The sequence below is a fragment of the Taeniopygia guttata genome, chromosome 8 (assembly GCF_048771995.1).
Source record: "Taeniopygia guttata chromosome 8, bTaeGut7.mat, whole genome shotgun sequence".
NCBI lineage: Eukaryota > Metazoa > Chordata > Aves > Passeriformes > Estrildidae > Taeniopygia > Taeniopygia guttata.
The window spans coordinates 4,906,230-4,920,658 of NC_133033.1; the positions used below are offsets into that span (position 1 = coordinate 4,906,230).

Below are 14,429 nucleotides of genomic sequence, written 5' to 3' on the forward strand. Positions count from 1 at the left end.
TTCAAATGGAAATTGGAGCTTGTAAGAAATTGAGGATTTTCCCATGTTTTGCTACATCCTGGTCAACAAGTGTTACATGTTATTGAATATTACCCACACCATCACCACACATGGATCTGCCAGCTTCTGCCTCCAACACACCTGACCTTAACTTCCTACAAATAAAACCTATGTGTTCAGCTGTTTGAGGACACCTCCAATGTGCACAGGCAAAACTGGTTTTGCACTGGCCCAAGCCGACAAACAGTGTTTAAGATATTCTTAAGAGAACCTGCAATTACCTAATTAAATTTATGGAGTTCAACATCTCAAGTAAGTTTTGGGTGATTCTGCTAAGGGTCTACAGACGAAAAAGTACCTAGCAGGTCCAAGTAATGACAGTCAATCCTTTTTTAGGTGAAGATATGAACACCATGCCTGGAATAGCCTTAATAACAGCTTATAGAGAACAAAACAACTTGTGGCACAAAAGAAATCAGAGCAAATATAGAGGCAAGAATTTGAATTTTCAGTAACTAGAAAGAATTCAAACAATAGTTTGTTGCTTAGATTTGTTCACGCAATCATTCTGAACCCTGTTCCTTTTAGAGAAAAAAAGCCTTTAAAGGGAGTATTTTAGTTTTATTTAGATAATTCATTACAAGTTTTTTTTTCACATTACAGTAAAAACAAGCACCATGTTTACATCATGAGTGAGGTTTGGAAGGCTGAACAGGGGGCTCCTTGAACAGCAGAGGCATTAAATAGCACCTTTACCCTGGGGCTTTAGAAAATCCCCCAAATCACAGGATGACTAAGAAGATGGAAGTCACTGAAATCCATTTTGCATCCAGTTCTGGAATGCAGCAAAGGGAAATCACCTTGGCAAAACAGCTCTTGCCACAGGCCGGGCCCAGATGCAGCAGACATGGCTGATTTAGGGCTAACTAGAGTTGGCACTTATCCCCCAGGAATCCCCTCCCATGGACCAATTACCCATAATTACCAGTATTTCCAGCCAGCGGAGCACAGAGCTGCTCCTTTAAAAGGGTTATTCAGCTGATTACACCTGAAGATCCACCTCAGGGATCGAGCTAAACTGAGCTACAACAAACGGGCAGAAGAAAGAAACAGGTGAGTCAGCAAGGATGGAAAAGACACAGAAGAGTAGAAGAAACTTTCCTTGCAACAAGCCCACATGGATTTCCAGCAAGTCAGATTTCCAGCACCCATTCCATCATTAGTCCTTCCCTCCAGCAGCCCCATTTGTGGAGTCACCAGTCAGCCCTCCTGCACTGCCCTCACCGCGGGAAGGGCTCCCAGTTCCACGGAGATGCAGGCACAGGAAGTTCTCCCTCGGGATCAAGCACAGCACCTCACTTTTTATGGCTCTGTACAAAGGCAGGGACAGTGAGTGTGCCATCCTTGACTCCTGCTCGGGTCTCAGGTTTGTGCTTTAATGAGAAGACGAGGGCTCGCACGGCCCGGCGATACGGAGCGCTAATGAGGCGGGAACACAGATGAAAAGCTTCGCGCTCAATATTTTCAGCCAGTGGGTGATCAATCTGAAAACAGCAAAGTATAAAATTAGATCTTTACATTTAATAAGGAGGCCAGCTGATTGAAATTGGAGTTTGGTGCCTTTCGGTGTTTCTTCATTAATCAGCTTAGATTCAAGGAAATCTGCTTCCCATCACAAGTGTAACAGGAAGAGCAATTTAATTCCACCCTAGCAATTAAGGGACAAGGCAGCGTGGTCAGTGGCAGGGAACATATCCCCACCTCCAGCTGGGTGACAGTACTTTGCCATCACAACAGGAAACTAATCTGTGACAAGCTTTGGGTATCAAGCTCACTGCAATTATAAGCTATGCTGTAGTGTCTCCATAAAGCTCACTTTTGATCTGGCTGATATAAGGTACCTTGGATACTATTTTAAACTTGATTCCAACAGCAACTCTAAGACATGCCAAACACTTGGCAACTCTGCCTGGTGCTATAAAGGGAAATGTGGGATCTCTGTCTGTAGAAGGAGGTGTAATTAAGAATGCAGAAAGGAATTTGCTAAATGTTAATTATGTAGTTATTGCTTCAACATGTGCCAAAACCTGTAATTCAGCACAGTTTAGGAAGAAATCCCCCACCCTTCAAGAAATGGTTTTAATTTCACTCCTGCCTTTTGTGATGGGGAATCTTCCATGCATTGCACGCAGGAGATTCCAGTGAGCTAAGTAGTATTCGTGCAAATCCTTCACCACACGAGTTTTGCTACCCATCACTAAAAAGCCCCTTGGATCCACTCAGTCCCACCTTCCCTTCTCTCTTTTGTCAGCCTCTCAGGTGTCAGTACAGCAGCTGTGGCTTCCCTGCCTTAATAAGCAGTTCAACTGCTGTGCCCTCTGCTTGCACATGTGGTGGCTGCAGGTGTTTTCAGGTGAGTCCTGTTCAGAAGCAATTCTGCTTTACCCAATTCTTCTCATTTTAGGAACAAAATCTTTATGTTCCACAGATTTAGACTTTATTGCCGCTGTAATTACCATGCATAGCTGTGCTTTTTAAGAACTAAGCTGGACTCACCAAAGGCGAGCTCCCACCTTTCTGAGGCATTCCTACAGCGAACCATCCTTCTGTGCTGTCCCAGACTGAAAGCTGGAGAGGTTATTCTCACAGCTAGCAAACACACAACTTTCAAACTCTTGAATGTTTATAATTTGACTTGCCATTGAAAGATAATTAATGAATAAATTGAAAATTAAAATTATTATGGCATTTCATAGACCAAGGAAACTAGTTATTAGCCTTACAGCAGAGCCTTGTTCATTTAGTTAAACATACCTGAGGGATTTGGTATTTATCACCACTTTATATACTATCAACCTTGCCTCTCCGTTTTTGCTATAGATTTTAATTTGCAAATATTTAATTAGGAAACACCCAAAAAGTCCCACTGTTGCTTTCATAGCTGTTTAGTAGGACAAACTTCATATTCTATTTACTTCCACCTTGTACAGCCCAACTGCAGTGGCCACACAAGTAATCTGTTCACAGGCTATGGAAATGACAACAAATACACCTCTGTGGCAAGCACATTTCTCTCTGTGTACCTCTGTGAAAAATCCTGAGAGAGAGAGAAATGTGAGGCCTCACTCACAATTAGCAGGTTCGCTTGATTAACAACCAAAAACCATTATCTACCTTGCAAATGAAGTTACTTATAAATAGGGATGTGCTGTGAATCCCTAAAAATAGGAACGGATCACCTGGTCTTGTCCCCACTCAGCAGGCAGGACCAGCTTGGCTGGAAAAGGTTTAACTTGTTCCCACAGGAAGGGATTTTTGGAGCCACAGAACTGCACCTCTAATTCCAGAGCTTCACAGAGCAGCTTCCGAGCGTTCCTCCTGAAGGCCTCGGTCCTGGGGTCGCTCCTGACCTCGATGGAGGGCCTGTTGGAGTGCTCCCTGATGAAGGCTCGCCACTCCCTGCAGATGGCCCTGGCGAGGCCGGACACCTCCGGGTCAGGGTGTTTGCGCATCCTGTTCACCGTGTGACCTGGAAAACAGGAACAGCTCCCATGGGACTGGCACCTGGGCAAAAATACAACTGACACCGGTCAAATCCTAAAGCAGCCACACACCTTCTTAGCTTGGGCAGCCTCAGCAAAACAACCAAAGCACTGACACAAACATAAACAGAAAATTACAAGGATTGCAGCATGGAGCTTGAGAAATTAGCATGGAATTGTGAAAATCACCTTCCCAAGTCACCCAGGTGTGGAGCGACACTTATTAACACAAGCTGCGCTAGTTGTTTTCACTGATCCTGGATCTGGTGAAGGTTTTTAAGCTTGGCCTACAAAAAGTGTTGGTTTTTAGCTGGGAACCCCTTTAAGGAAGCAGATGTTGCTGGTGATGGCTGTAGTATTTAAACGTGGGAACACCACGCTGACTCCAAGCAGAACCTTTCTCACCCAGAAGGCCTGGCAGTGCAGAAGAGGCTTTCCCCTTCGAGGAGACAAAAGGAACCTTCCTGCTTCCAGAGGGGTGTTTTTCCCTGGCCAGGAGCGCTGTTGGCCAGGAGATGTCACTGTTAGGCTTCAGTGCCTCCTCCAGGCCGGAGCTATTCAGGCAGGCATTGGGAAAAATCCCGGGAAAAGCCTAAATAAACGGAACAGATCAGAAGGATGGGGAAAGGGGCGGATTGCAGCTGCTTTTCCAGAGCTCTGTGAACAGAGCTCCGGCTGCTCTGATGGCAAACAAAGGCCGGGATGCTCTCCCCGTTCAGGAAAGGCAGGGACCATGTGGTCACCCTTATCCCTCCCCCAAGTCCTGTGGAGAAGAGGCAGGCATCGGGCTGTGCCATTTGCACGGAGCTGCTCATCTGCTGGGGATTCCTCAGCGTGAGGATGCAGGAAGCAGTTCTGGGCCACTCTGAGATTTTCTCACACCTTCAGGGGATTCAGCCAAATCAGATAAATGAGCACTGACAGCAGGAGAAGGAATAAACCACAGAGTTACCAAGGAGAGCTCTTCAAAGCTCTGACCACAAAAGGGGTGATGCAGTATTTCCTGGGAGGAATCAGAGGACAGCTGACTTTTTCAGTACCAGCTGTGAAAACTGCAGGCTTGATATCAACAATATTTCACTGCCAGAAAATTCCTCATTTCTTAAAAAGCTTCCAAACTAATCTCTAGTCTACTGACAAGCCAAGCAGACACAAGACAGCCTAATATTCACAGTTTAGATAGACCAGATGTACCTATTTTAGTAGAAAGTAACACTTCCTTGGAAGGTATCTTCTTCTTCAGCTCCTCCAAAGCTTCCATCAGGTTCTCTTTTGGTTGCCCAGGAAGCTCAAGTATAGACTTCCATCGTTTTATGTCTTCCACAACCACAACTCTCTGGGAAAGAGAAAAGCTCCTTATGAAAGTGGAATATTGTTATGATAAGTAAGGACACCACCTACCTCTCAGCTAATGGGGCTGTTATCAGTACATGAATTATTGATCATGGCACAGAATATATAATGGGTGCTTGCTTGGAATTAGGAAACTCCTGCAAATCAGGACTGAAGTAACCAGCAAACAAAGTGAAAGGCTTCACCCTGGTCTGCCAAACTCTGGGCACGTAACAGCAAACTCCTCCTGGAAGTGTTCTGAATTTAAGGAATCCATTGTATAAATGTTTCTAAATAGGAAAAGGGATGAAGAGGGAGGTGGCTGATTATCCTTGGAATCCAGCTCAGATTGACTATAGAATAAAACAATGCCAGCAAGGTGAGAAACAAAGCATTAGGGAACATGAATGCAAACCCGAATACACTGCACAGTTGCAGTGTTTTTCACTGGTTTTGCCACAGACCTTGACAGAGCAGACTGCAAACAGTGCCAGCCTCATATTTTGGATGCGAAGCATCTTATTCAGCAGTGCAGGTCAGACAACTGCACTGCTTTATGCACCACTGTTTTGATTTTTTCCACACTCGATGAACTTTTTGGTGCAGCAAATGTTTTGCTGCTGTGTTTCTACAAGCAGGTGACCAAGAGGGCTTCAGCTCTCGTGCAGGTCTCACACACGACATCCATGAAATGAACGGAAAGGTTTTCCTTGCTGGAAAGGGATGAGAGCCAGCTGGAAATACTGCGGCTGGCGGGCTGTCCTCGAATCGTGTGCCCAGCCGAGTTCTAACCCACGGCCCCCCTTGCAAGGCAGCAGAGCCCTCTGCACTGTACAACCACTCCCCTGTTCGGATCCCGCCGCAGCGCTGCAAAGATTTCGGTGCAGAACCGGCGTTCGCGCACCGCCGCCCCGCCCGTGCTGCGGGAGGCCGGGCCGGGCCCCCGCTCCCTCCCATCGGTGACCTGCCTTGAGGGACTCGAGGGTGACCTGCCGGCAGACGCGGGGTGCGGGCGCGGCCCGGCGGGGGCTCTGCGGGCCGCGGGCGCAGCGCACCACGAACCGATCCATGCTCGCCCGGCCGCTTTCCTTCACGGAAGCCGCCGACGCGGCCTCGCCATTTCCGCCCGGTAGTTCCCTCCAGGGGCGAGGCCCTATGGGATAGCCGGGGGTACCCCGCGGTGCTGACTACACTTCCCAGCAGGCAGCGCGCGGAAGATGGTGCCGCTGCCTCGCCCTTTCCGTGCAGTAGTTTCCGCCGGGGGCGAGGCTCTATGGAATGGGCGGGGATGCCCCGCGGTGCGGACTACACTTCCCAGCAAGCTCCGTGAGCGGCACATCTCGCGAGAGGCTGCCGGCGGCTGGTGCCGGGGCGGAGGAGCGAAGATGGCGGTGCGGCGGGGCGGCCTCGCCGTCCTCCTCCTGCTCCTGCCGCTGTTCCTGGCGATCCAGGCGGGAGCCGCCTCGGAACAGCTCCCCGCCGCCTCCTCCGAGGCCTTCGACTCCGTGCTGGGCAACACGGCATCGTGTCACCGCGCCTGCCAGCTGACCTACCCCCTGCACACCTACCCCAAGGTACGGGCGGGCCCCTCCCCACACCTGCGCCGCTTCCCTCGGCCTGCCCGGGCTGGCACGGCCCTTCCTTCCTTCCTTTGCCCCTCTGCCCCTGCAGCTCCGTCTCTTCTCCAAAAACACATACTTCGTGATGTAAATAGATGGGTAGGCTGCCGCTTGCCAGGGAAGCGCTGTTGTCAAAGTACAGCTTTGTCAGTGCTGGGGCTTTTGTGGGTTTGGGGCGTTTGGCTGCTCTTTTTTTTCCATTCTATTATTAGAAAGGCAGCTGTAATTTGGCTTGGGCTGCTCCATATTTTGGGCACTGAAACAGTGCTGCGTTCGTGGCAGGGTCACGATCCCGAGTCAGGGCGGCTCTTGGATGTTGAAGGGTGAAGCATAAATGATGTCAAACAAGTAGCCCGTCAGAATCTTCATGGGAACTTTTTATCTCATAATAAAATACTGAAGTTGTGTCTGATAGGAATTTAATTTCATCCCCCAGGGTTTGCTGTTGGTTCATGCTGGCACGCCTTTGAACTATGGGCTTCAATTTGGAAAATCCCAGATCACAAATCTCATATATCCTTGTTCTTTGTTGGCAATAAACTTCATTGTCAGCTGCAGCTGTATAGCAGGTGGAACTCTTACCCCGTATTTGGGATTTCACAGGAAGGCAGCAGGCAAGTGGAGCAGTGCCAGGATCAGGTAACAGGGCTTTGTCTGCTTCCCCATGGAATTCAGGTGGATTTTGTAGATGGAAAGTAACAGGGAGTTGTGTGGAATATGAGTAAATTTAGATAGCTTGTTTTGGTATATTGCACTTTTGAATTTTATTACTTTACTTTTTGAATAAGAATTTTGTCTATTGTTGGAGCTGTTCAGTAATACAGTCACATCTTTTACATTTAGTGTTTGTTCTGTTTGTCACAAAACTGCTGGTGGAATTGAAAGCAATTTGTTTTAGTCATGGGTAGAAAATAAGACAAACTTCATTGAGACTGTGATGGAAATATACCTGTACAGTTCATTTATCTGGATATCAGATTACAAAACGTTTTCTGCTACAGCACCACCCACCTTGTCAGTGTCAGATTTGAGTTTTAGTTTATATTCTTAATTTTCTACTCTTGTGCCTTTAAAGCAGATGAACTCGAGTGGCCTCAGTTCCAATGGCCAGGTCATTTACAGCAGGCTGTACAAGAGGTGGGGTGTTTGGTTGTTGTTAAATTAATTCAGAGCCCGTTCTGCACCTGTGCAGTCTGCGTGGCTGCTGGCTTTGGAGTTCTGATTCATGGGTCAGTGGCAGGGTGTGGTCAGTGGGACACTCCTGTCACAGAGGCTTCAATTCACATCCATCCCCCTGGAGCTGTGGACAGAAGAAATACTAGGTGTAGGATTTCTGTATTTGCATAATTTTGATTGTTGGCAGTGGGGAAGCACTTCTGCCCTTCAGTTCAATACAATAAATAAACATTTGTGTTTGTGGAGCTGGCAGTAGGCAGATAACCAGGATGCTATATAGGACATCAGAAAGTAATCTCTTTTTCTGATAGTTCTGTTGCAGCTCTAATTAGAGTCATTAGTCTGTTTAGATACATTGTATTCCACTGTCAAATTAGAGGATTTTGGTCCTTTCCTGCTGGGTTTTACCATTTAAATTCTGAGAATTAAGATTTCCTGCTCTTTGTAGGATTAAACATCAATAAATCTTTTACAGCACTGTCTTAATTTCAAACACAGCACTTTCTAAAACATTCATTGTGGTTGTGAGTTGTGGGTCTGGAATTCCAAAGCAGCATTTGCTGTTCCAGGTTTGCAGGTAAATCCATGAGCTGTTCGTGCTGCTTGGCTCGGGTTTATTGCAGCTCATCCCGTTTCACACTGGGCCGGCTGCACATCTGGTGGAGGGAAGGAGGGCAAAACCACCCAGCCAAACAACAGAAAAATGCTTTGTTTTCTGACAATTTGTCGTGGACTGGAGGTGTGCAAGCCTCTCCTTTGCCTCCCCAGGAAGAGGAGCTGTACGCCTGCCAGCGAGGCTGCCGGCTCTTCTCCATCTGCCAGTTCGTGGACGACGGCGCCGACTTGAATCGCACCAAACAGGAATGTGACTCTGGTGAGCCCTGCAGCACCCCATCAGCTGAACACACAGTGCAGGGACAGCTGCAGTGTCTGAAAGGCTGCTCTTGACTTGGTGGCATCCTTTCAATTGCTTTGGGTTTGTTTAACAGCTTCTTTAAGTCTATATGCAGAATATATATATAAAAAAAGTCTTATGGGAAGGTTGTTGTCTGTGAAATTCTCCTCAGTGTTGCTGTTTTCCTGAATTTCTCAAGTAGCATCAATGTCTGTAAATAAATTAGAAGTAGTGCATTTTACTATAAACAGTTTGTCATAGAAAACGCAAAATGCCTGGGGGGAAATCCAGGCAAATAACACTTGCCTTTTAATAATTCCCTGTGACAATCAGTCCCATTTGCCAGTCCTGACAAATCTGTCTATAGAAGCAAATTGTTCAGTGGAGCAAGAGCACAGATCTCACTGTGCCTTGTAACTTGTGGTCTAGCCTACATACTAAGGTTTTCCTGTAGCTAACCCCTTGGGAATGAGCTACAGCTTCGTTTGGAATAGGCCTTTAAGTACTGGTTACTAATTCTCTCAGGCTGTCTGTGTTACAGCAAAGATGTAACAGTGAAGAGGAAATATAGAATCATTTCAGTTGGAGAAGACCTTTAAGATCATCAAGTCCAACCATTCCCCCAGCACTGCCAAGCCCACCACTAAACAATGTCCCCAAGTGCCACACCTTATGTCCCTCCAGGGGTTGTGTGTGATACAGGCCAATTAAGAGTGGATTTGGAATTGTATAGAACTTTGTTCCTATAATACTGAGGAAGCTGAGTCACAGTTGTATTCAGAAAGGAAAGGTGGGAACTCTGCACCTTTACTACCAATACAATTAAGCACCAGGCCAGCACTCAGGGGAGTCTTTTGTCCTCTCAGTAGCTCCTGAAAGCAAGGTAGCTTGTGGCCAGCTCAGGTAGGGAAGCAGAAAGCCTGTCATGCAAAGATGCTAATGTGTTACAAAAGTGCAGTAAATACTCCAGAAATGGGCTAATGCTCCAGCCTGTCACACTGTAGCTGTGATACAGCCTGTCAGTGTAGTTGTCAAACCACAGAAGAAAGAGTGCCATAAAGCAGGGTAATGTGGCAATAGAGCACATGTAGAGTAATGGAACAGTTGCTTATTTCTGATTTAACTCTTCTTCCTGGGGCTGTTGTCTTTGCTGGCTTATGTTCTGTAATCTGCTGGTGGGTGCCCTGAGTGTTCTGTGCTTGGCAGATCCATCTTGGCTGCTCTGCTCAGTTCTGTCTCTGGTGCTTCCTGCAAACACTGGCTTGGTGGCAGTTACAGCATGGAATGGCTGCTCAGGTACCATGAGCTGAGCACTCAAACGTTTAGCTGCTGCTGCCATGCTTCCTGCTAGCTTCTTAGTCCCTGTGGTGGTCCATTTGCTCCTCTGGAAAACTGTGAGAGCTCCTGTCCTCTGTGTTGCTTTTTGGTTGGATTCTTTAGTTCAGGTGCTACTAAAACACTGTCCACCTAAGCTCTAGAGTCATGCAGGAGAGCTGTGCCTGTGTATCATCTGTCTGATTTGTCCATGGGCAGAATAAACTAAATTATTCTCTCCAAATAATTTAGGTTTCTTGGTCTTTGTGATCTCTAGTGAGCAATTAATAGAAGCTCTCTCGAAAACAAAGAGTTAGCTTCATTTTTTATAAGAAAATATTCTATAATACTTTCAGTGCAGTTTCTGTATTAGCAGGAAATGCTCCTTTGATTTTCCTGTGATACCATGGTTTCTGCTGTTACCTCAAAGGGGTTTAATGGACTGATGGTCCCTCTGTTCTCTTTAGGATTCCATCTCTGTTCTCTGATGTTCTGTGTGATATGTAGAGGAAAGCTGTAGTGGTGGTGGGAGAATCAATGAGAGCTTGCATCCCTGAGCTCAGCCAGGGTAACACTGGTGATCATTTGCTCTGATTGCAGCCAGATTTCCACTCCCTGCTCTGCTGAGGCTCTGATTCTGTCATTAGACCTCAGAGCAAATGCTACCCTGGGATTGCCATATCTTCCCCTGCAAAATGGGATTGTCAACTGCTGCTTTGTTTCTGATCCAACTTATACTGAGAATGTTTTCTTAACTAAAATGCAGAATTTATCATCTCATTTGGGGAACTTCTCCCTTGCAGCCTGTACTGAAGCATACTCCCAATCTGATGAACAATATGCTTGCCATCTTGGATGCCAGAACCAGTTGCCATTTGCTGAATTAAGGCAAGAGCAAGTAAGTAGGTGACATGTTTTTCAAATACCACCTACTTGTTTCTGTTCAGTGTGTGTCGTCTCTTTTTTAAATTTCTTCAAATGGAAAATAAATCTTCCTAAGGACTGAATCTAGACATGAGGTGAGGAGTGAGCAATAATGTAACTTCTGTCCTTTCCTTAAAAATAAATGGAACAAATGTTAATGTTGTGCTTGCAGTTAATGTCCCTGATGCCACGAATTCATCTCCTCTTCCCTCTGACACTGGTGAGATCATTCTGGAGTGACATGATGGACTCAGCTCAGAGCTTCATAACATCCTCATGGACTTTCTACCTTCAAGCAGACGACGGCAAAATTGTTATATTCCAGGTGCTTCCTTTTTCCATTGAGATTAAGGTGTCCTGGCTGCTGACTTCAACTCTGCTTCTTTTAGCCAGAGAAAAAACTCTAGAGCACCATCACAAGTGTTTAGTTTTTCCTAGTGTTTCACTGCCTTTAGAACCATTTAAAAATTCAAACTTAAAAAAGAATGGAGCATGTCTTAAGGTTAATTTCTGTATTAGTTCTGAAAATGTAAATAATCAAAACTAGTGAAAGCTTTCTAGCAGGATCTCATAAGTCCTTATTTTGTTTTAGTCAAAGCCAGAAGTGCAGTATGTTCCACAGCTTGATCAGGAAACTGGAGATACAAAAGGATCCTTGTCGCTGAGTAAAACAGCCTGTAAGTTGTTTTTTTCACTTTGGAAGAGTAAATGCAAATGTTCCCTGTCATGCAAATTTTAAAAATGACGTTACAGGTGGCACATGAAAGCAAATTTTTAGAAAGCTGCAATGTAATTATTTACTGTGTGGAGCGCGCTGCGTGCACTTGGCAAAGTGCGGTAGAAACCGAGCTCTGCTGCAAATGGAGGCTGCAAGCTGGGGCTGTTTTAAAAGTTTCCTTTTATGCTGTGTGCACAGACCAAGTGTGTGGGGTGTGGGTTTTCCCTTCCCTTGCTCTCGTGCCCTCTCTTTGTGCTGTTGTGCCTCAGCAGACGGACGGCCTGGGAGCTCGCAGACGTTCCGGGGACTCTTCGAGGAGCGAGCCAACGACAGCTTCTTCAAGTGTCTGTCCATGTATGTATGTCCTGACTGTCTGTGCCCCCTGTAAAGGCCTTTCCTCTGGCTGTGCAGCCCTGCTGGGAGGTCTCAAGGTATCCAAGGCTGTAGGCTCAGGATGCACAGCATCAGTTTTGTATCTGACCACTAGTGCTGCTTTGCTGTGCTGGCCCTGTATTTTCTGCATGCTGTCCTGCCAACTTGGATTTTCCCTTTCCATTTCTAGTGAGCAACATATTGATAATTTCCTGCACTGTTTTTTGAGTGTGTTCTGGGAGCTGTTTAAAAAATACTGTGTTTTGCCTGTTCATTAGCTCCAGATGTGTTTTAGGGCAAAGCACTTTGTTTTGGGATTGTGTTATGTAGCACACTGGTATGTCTTGTGTCCAGGCTGAAAATACTCAGTATGTATTTATTAAAGCTTTTTTATTTTCTCCTTAAAAGTTCACACATAAAGAATCAGTGAGTTGTCCCGCAGATGAATAACAGAAAAATCTGGTTTTAAATCTGTAAACAGATTTAAAAGGAGGATTCTTAGGGCCCCATAAAAGAATCCTGCAAGTCTTTTGTGATATCAAACAGGCATTAAAGTACCCAGGAGTCTGCAGTGGGCTGTGTAGCTGGAAGGGCCAGAGACTAATGAATTGGCAGGAAAGACAGTCAGAAATGAGCCATACTTTTTAGAGGTCCATTGTCATGTATTCAGTCTATGAAATCTATCAACATTCTTCTCATTTCAGAAATTCCAGTTGGATTTTAACCACTACACTCGTCCTGTCAGTGCTGGTGCTGCTCTGGATTTGTTGTGCAACTGTAGCTACAGCTGTAGAGCAGTATGTTCCATCTGAGGTACTGCATTTCAGAACTACAGTATTTGGAATTTATTCATTATATTGCTTTTATGTTACAGCTGTCCAGAGACTTAAGTAATATCTGGGGGAGGTTCAGTTAAGGAGGGTTTTCTTATTTGCCATCCACAGCTGTAGATGGCAAACCAATTTTGTTTATTTAAATGATGGTTTTATAGCTGAGCATTCTTGCTCATTCCTGTGGCTCACAGGAGCTCTGAGCCTTATTCAGACACAATGTCTTTTGGTTTGTAGTGCTGTACTCTGAACAGCCTTCAGGGTCTCTGAACAAATGGAGGCTGATTCTCATTTCTCTGGGAATGAAGCTGTTCCGAGGGTCGGGGGGAGCCAGTATGGGTTTAATGCAGGAGGATCAGCAGTGAGAGCAGAGTGACAGCACAGTTATTGGTGAGTGCAGAGTCTCATGGAGGGGAGCAGGCACTCTCCCAGTGCCCAGAGAGTCCTCACTCAGTCTTAGCACGCCAAAGGAGCTGTTGCACAAACACTGTATCCACCCTTGTGCTGGCAGATTTCATACATTTCTTCTGGATGCAAGTCTAGTTCCAGCCCTGAATTTCAGATGTTACAGAAAGCTTTGTGCTGCAGGGCTGCAGCCATCAGAACCTGGAACGCAGCTGCATAATGAATTTAATTTTATTCACAATATGGAGAGTCTTTGTCTTAAAGTACCTTGTTTAAATGTTTCAGAAGCTGAGCATCTATGGAGATTTGGAATACATGAATGAGCAAAAACTCAACAGGTACCCACCCTCTGCACTTGTTGTGGTTAGATGCAAGACTGAGGAACATGAAGAAGCAGGACCTCTTCCTACAAAAGTCAATCTGGATCAATCTGCAATTTAAATCCATTGGATCTGGTAGACTAATTCTAACAGAACTAGAAACTCCTGATTGATTGTGGTGGTTCCTCAGTTGAGAAGCTTAGCAGCCAGTCTTTAAATGCAAATAAAGTTGCAAAATCAACAAATGTCACAGGATTTTGTTTTCAGCTAGTAGAGAAGATTCAGACATTCAGACATGAATTTGTTTCCAGGTATAATCACTTTTCACTGGTGTTTGCTATTGTGTCTTTTTGCTTACAAAAGTTGTAAGCATGCTTTCCATATTTCTGCCAGGATACTTTTAAATTTACTTGTGTGTTCTAGGATGTAATGTGTACAGTCAGAGTTAGCTTTGTAAAGGTATGAAACATTTTAAGTAGGCAGGACATGCCTTTCTAGTGTTGCACTTTCTGTTGTAGTTAAGAGAAAATATTATAAAATTATCTGATGAATTTTTTTGTACTTGTTAATGTCCATGCACAAACAACCCTGTCTTCAAAAATAGAAATATATTTTTTCTACAGTGTGGTAATATTCAAGGTGGAAAGCATTTGTGAGGTACTGTAAGCTAGAACTCAGCTTGTGAAAGATGGAAACGTGTTAAAATCTACAGACATATCCCTTCACATGCAGAACATTACATGGTCGGTTATTTTGTCAAACTTAAAGTCTTAAATTGCTTGTAAAGTTAGCACCTGTGTTTTCTGAAAACTTCGACTTTCTGTTCTTGATTAACTATTCTGGTCTTGTAACTTCATTTACAGAAACAAGTTGATTCCTGAGAAATGAGAGCAGACAAATAAAATTGACTGTATAGAAAATGTTGACTATAGAGCTGTTTGCCATGGTTAATTATTGACCACAACAGGCTCAGTGTGAAAGC

The 14,429-nt window shown here is 45.2% G+C and overlaps 2 protein-coding genes across 4 annotated transcripts; one reads left to right on the top strand and one right to left on the bottom strand.

The window, feature by feature from the left end:
- Positions 1 to 600: 600 nt before the first annotated feature.
- On the bottom strand, positions 601 to 6,035 carry TCEANC2 (transcription elongation factor A N-terminal and central domain containing 2). 2 transcript variants are annotated; one of them, XM_072932854.1, is made up of 4 exons: positions 5,839 to 6,035; positions 4,737 to 4,874; positions 3,336 to 3,529; positions 601 to 1,544 (listed from the first exon to the last, which is right to left on the bottom strand). In XM_072932854.1, exons 1-4 carry the CDS (start codon positions 5,942 to 5,944, stop codon positions 1,356 to 1,358), a joined length of 627 nt encoding a protein of 208 aa, XP_072788955.1. In that variant the 5' UTR covers positions 5,945 to 6,035; the 3' UTR covers positions 601 to 1,355. The 2 variants fall into 2 exon arrangements, with proteins under 2 accessions (XP_072788955.1, XP_002198009.2); XM_002197973.7 differs by having other exon boundaries at positions 4,737 to 4,878; positions 5,843 to 6,032.
- A 41-nt stretch (positions 6,036 to 6,076) lies between these two features.
- TMEM59 (transmembrane protein 59) lies at positions 6,077 to 14,378 on the top strand. 2 transcript variants are annotated; one of them, XM_012575345.5, is made up of 8 exons: positions 6,077 to 6,448; positions 8,438 to 8,543; positions 10,682 to 10,776; positions 10,975 to 11,127; positions 11,395 to 11,479; positions 11,790 to 11,874; positions 12,597 to 12,705; positions 13,413 to 14,378. In XM_012575345.5, the coding sequence occupies exons 1-8, from the start codon at positions 6,092 to 6,094 to the stop codon at positions 13,566 to 13,568; spliced, it is 1,146 nt and encodes a 381-aa protein (XP_012430799.3). In that variant the 5' UTR covers positions 6,077 to 6,091; the 3' UTR covers positions 13,569 to 14,378. The 2 variants fall into 2 exon arrangements, with proteins under 2 accessions (XP_012430799.3, XP_002197997.5); XM_002197961.7 differs by having other exon boundaries at positions 11,793 to 11,874.
- The last annotated feature ends 51 nt before the right edge of the window (positions 14,379 to 14,429 follow it).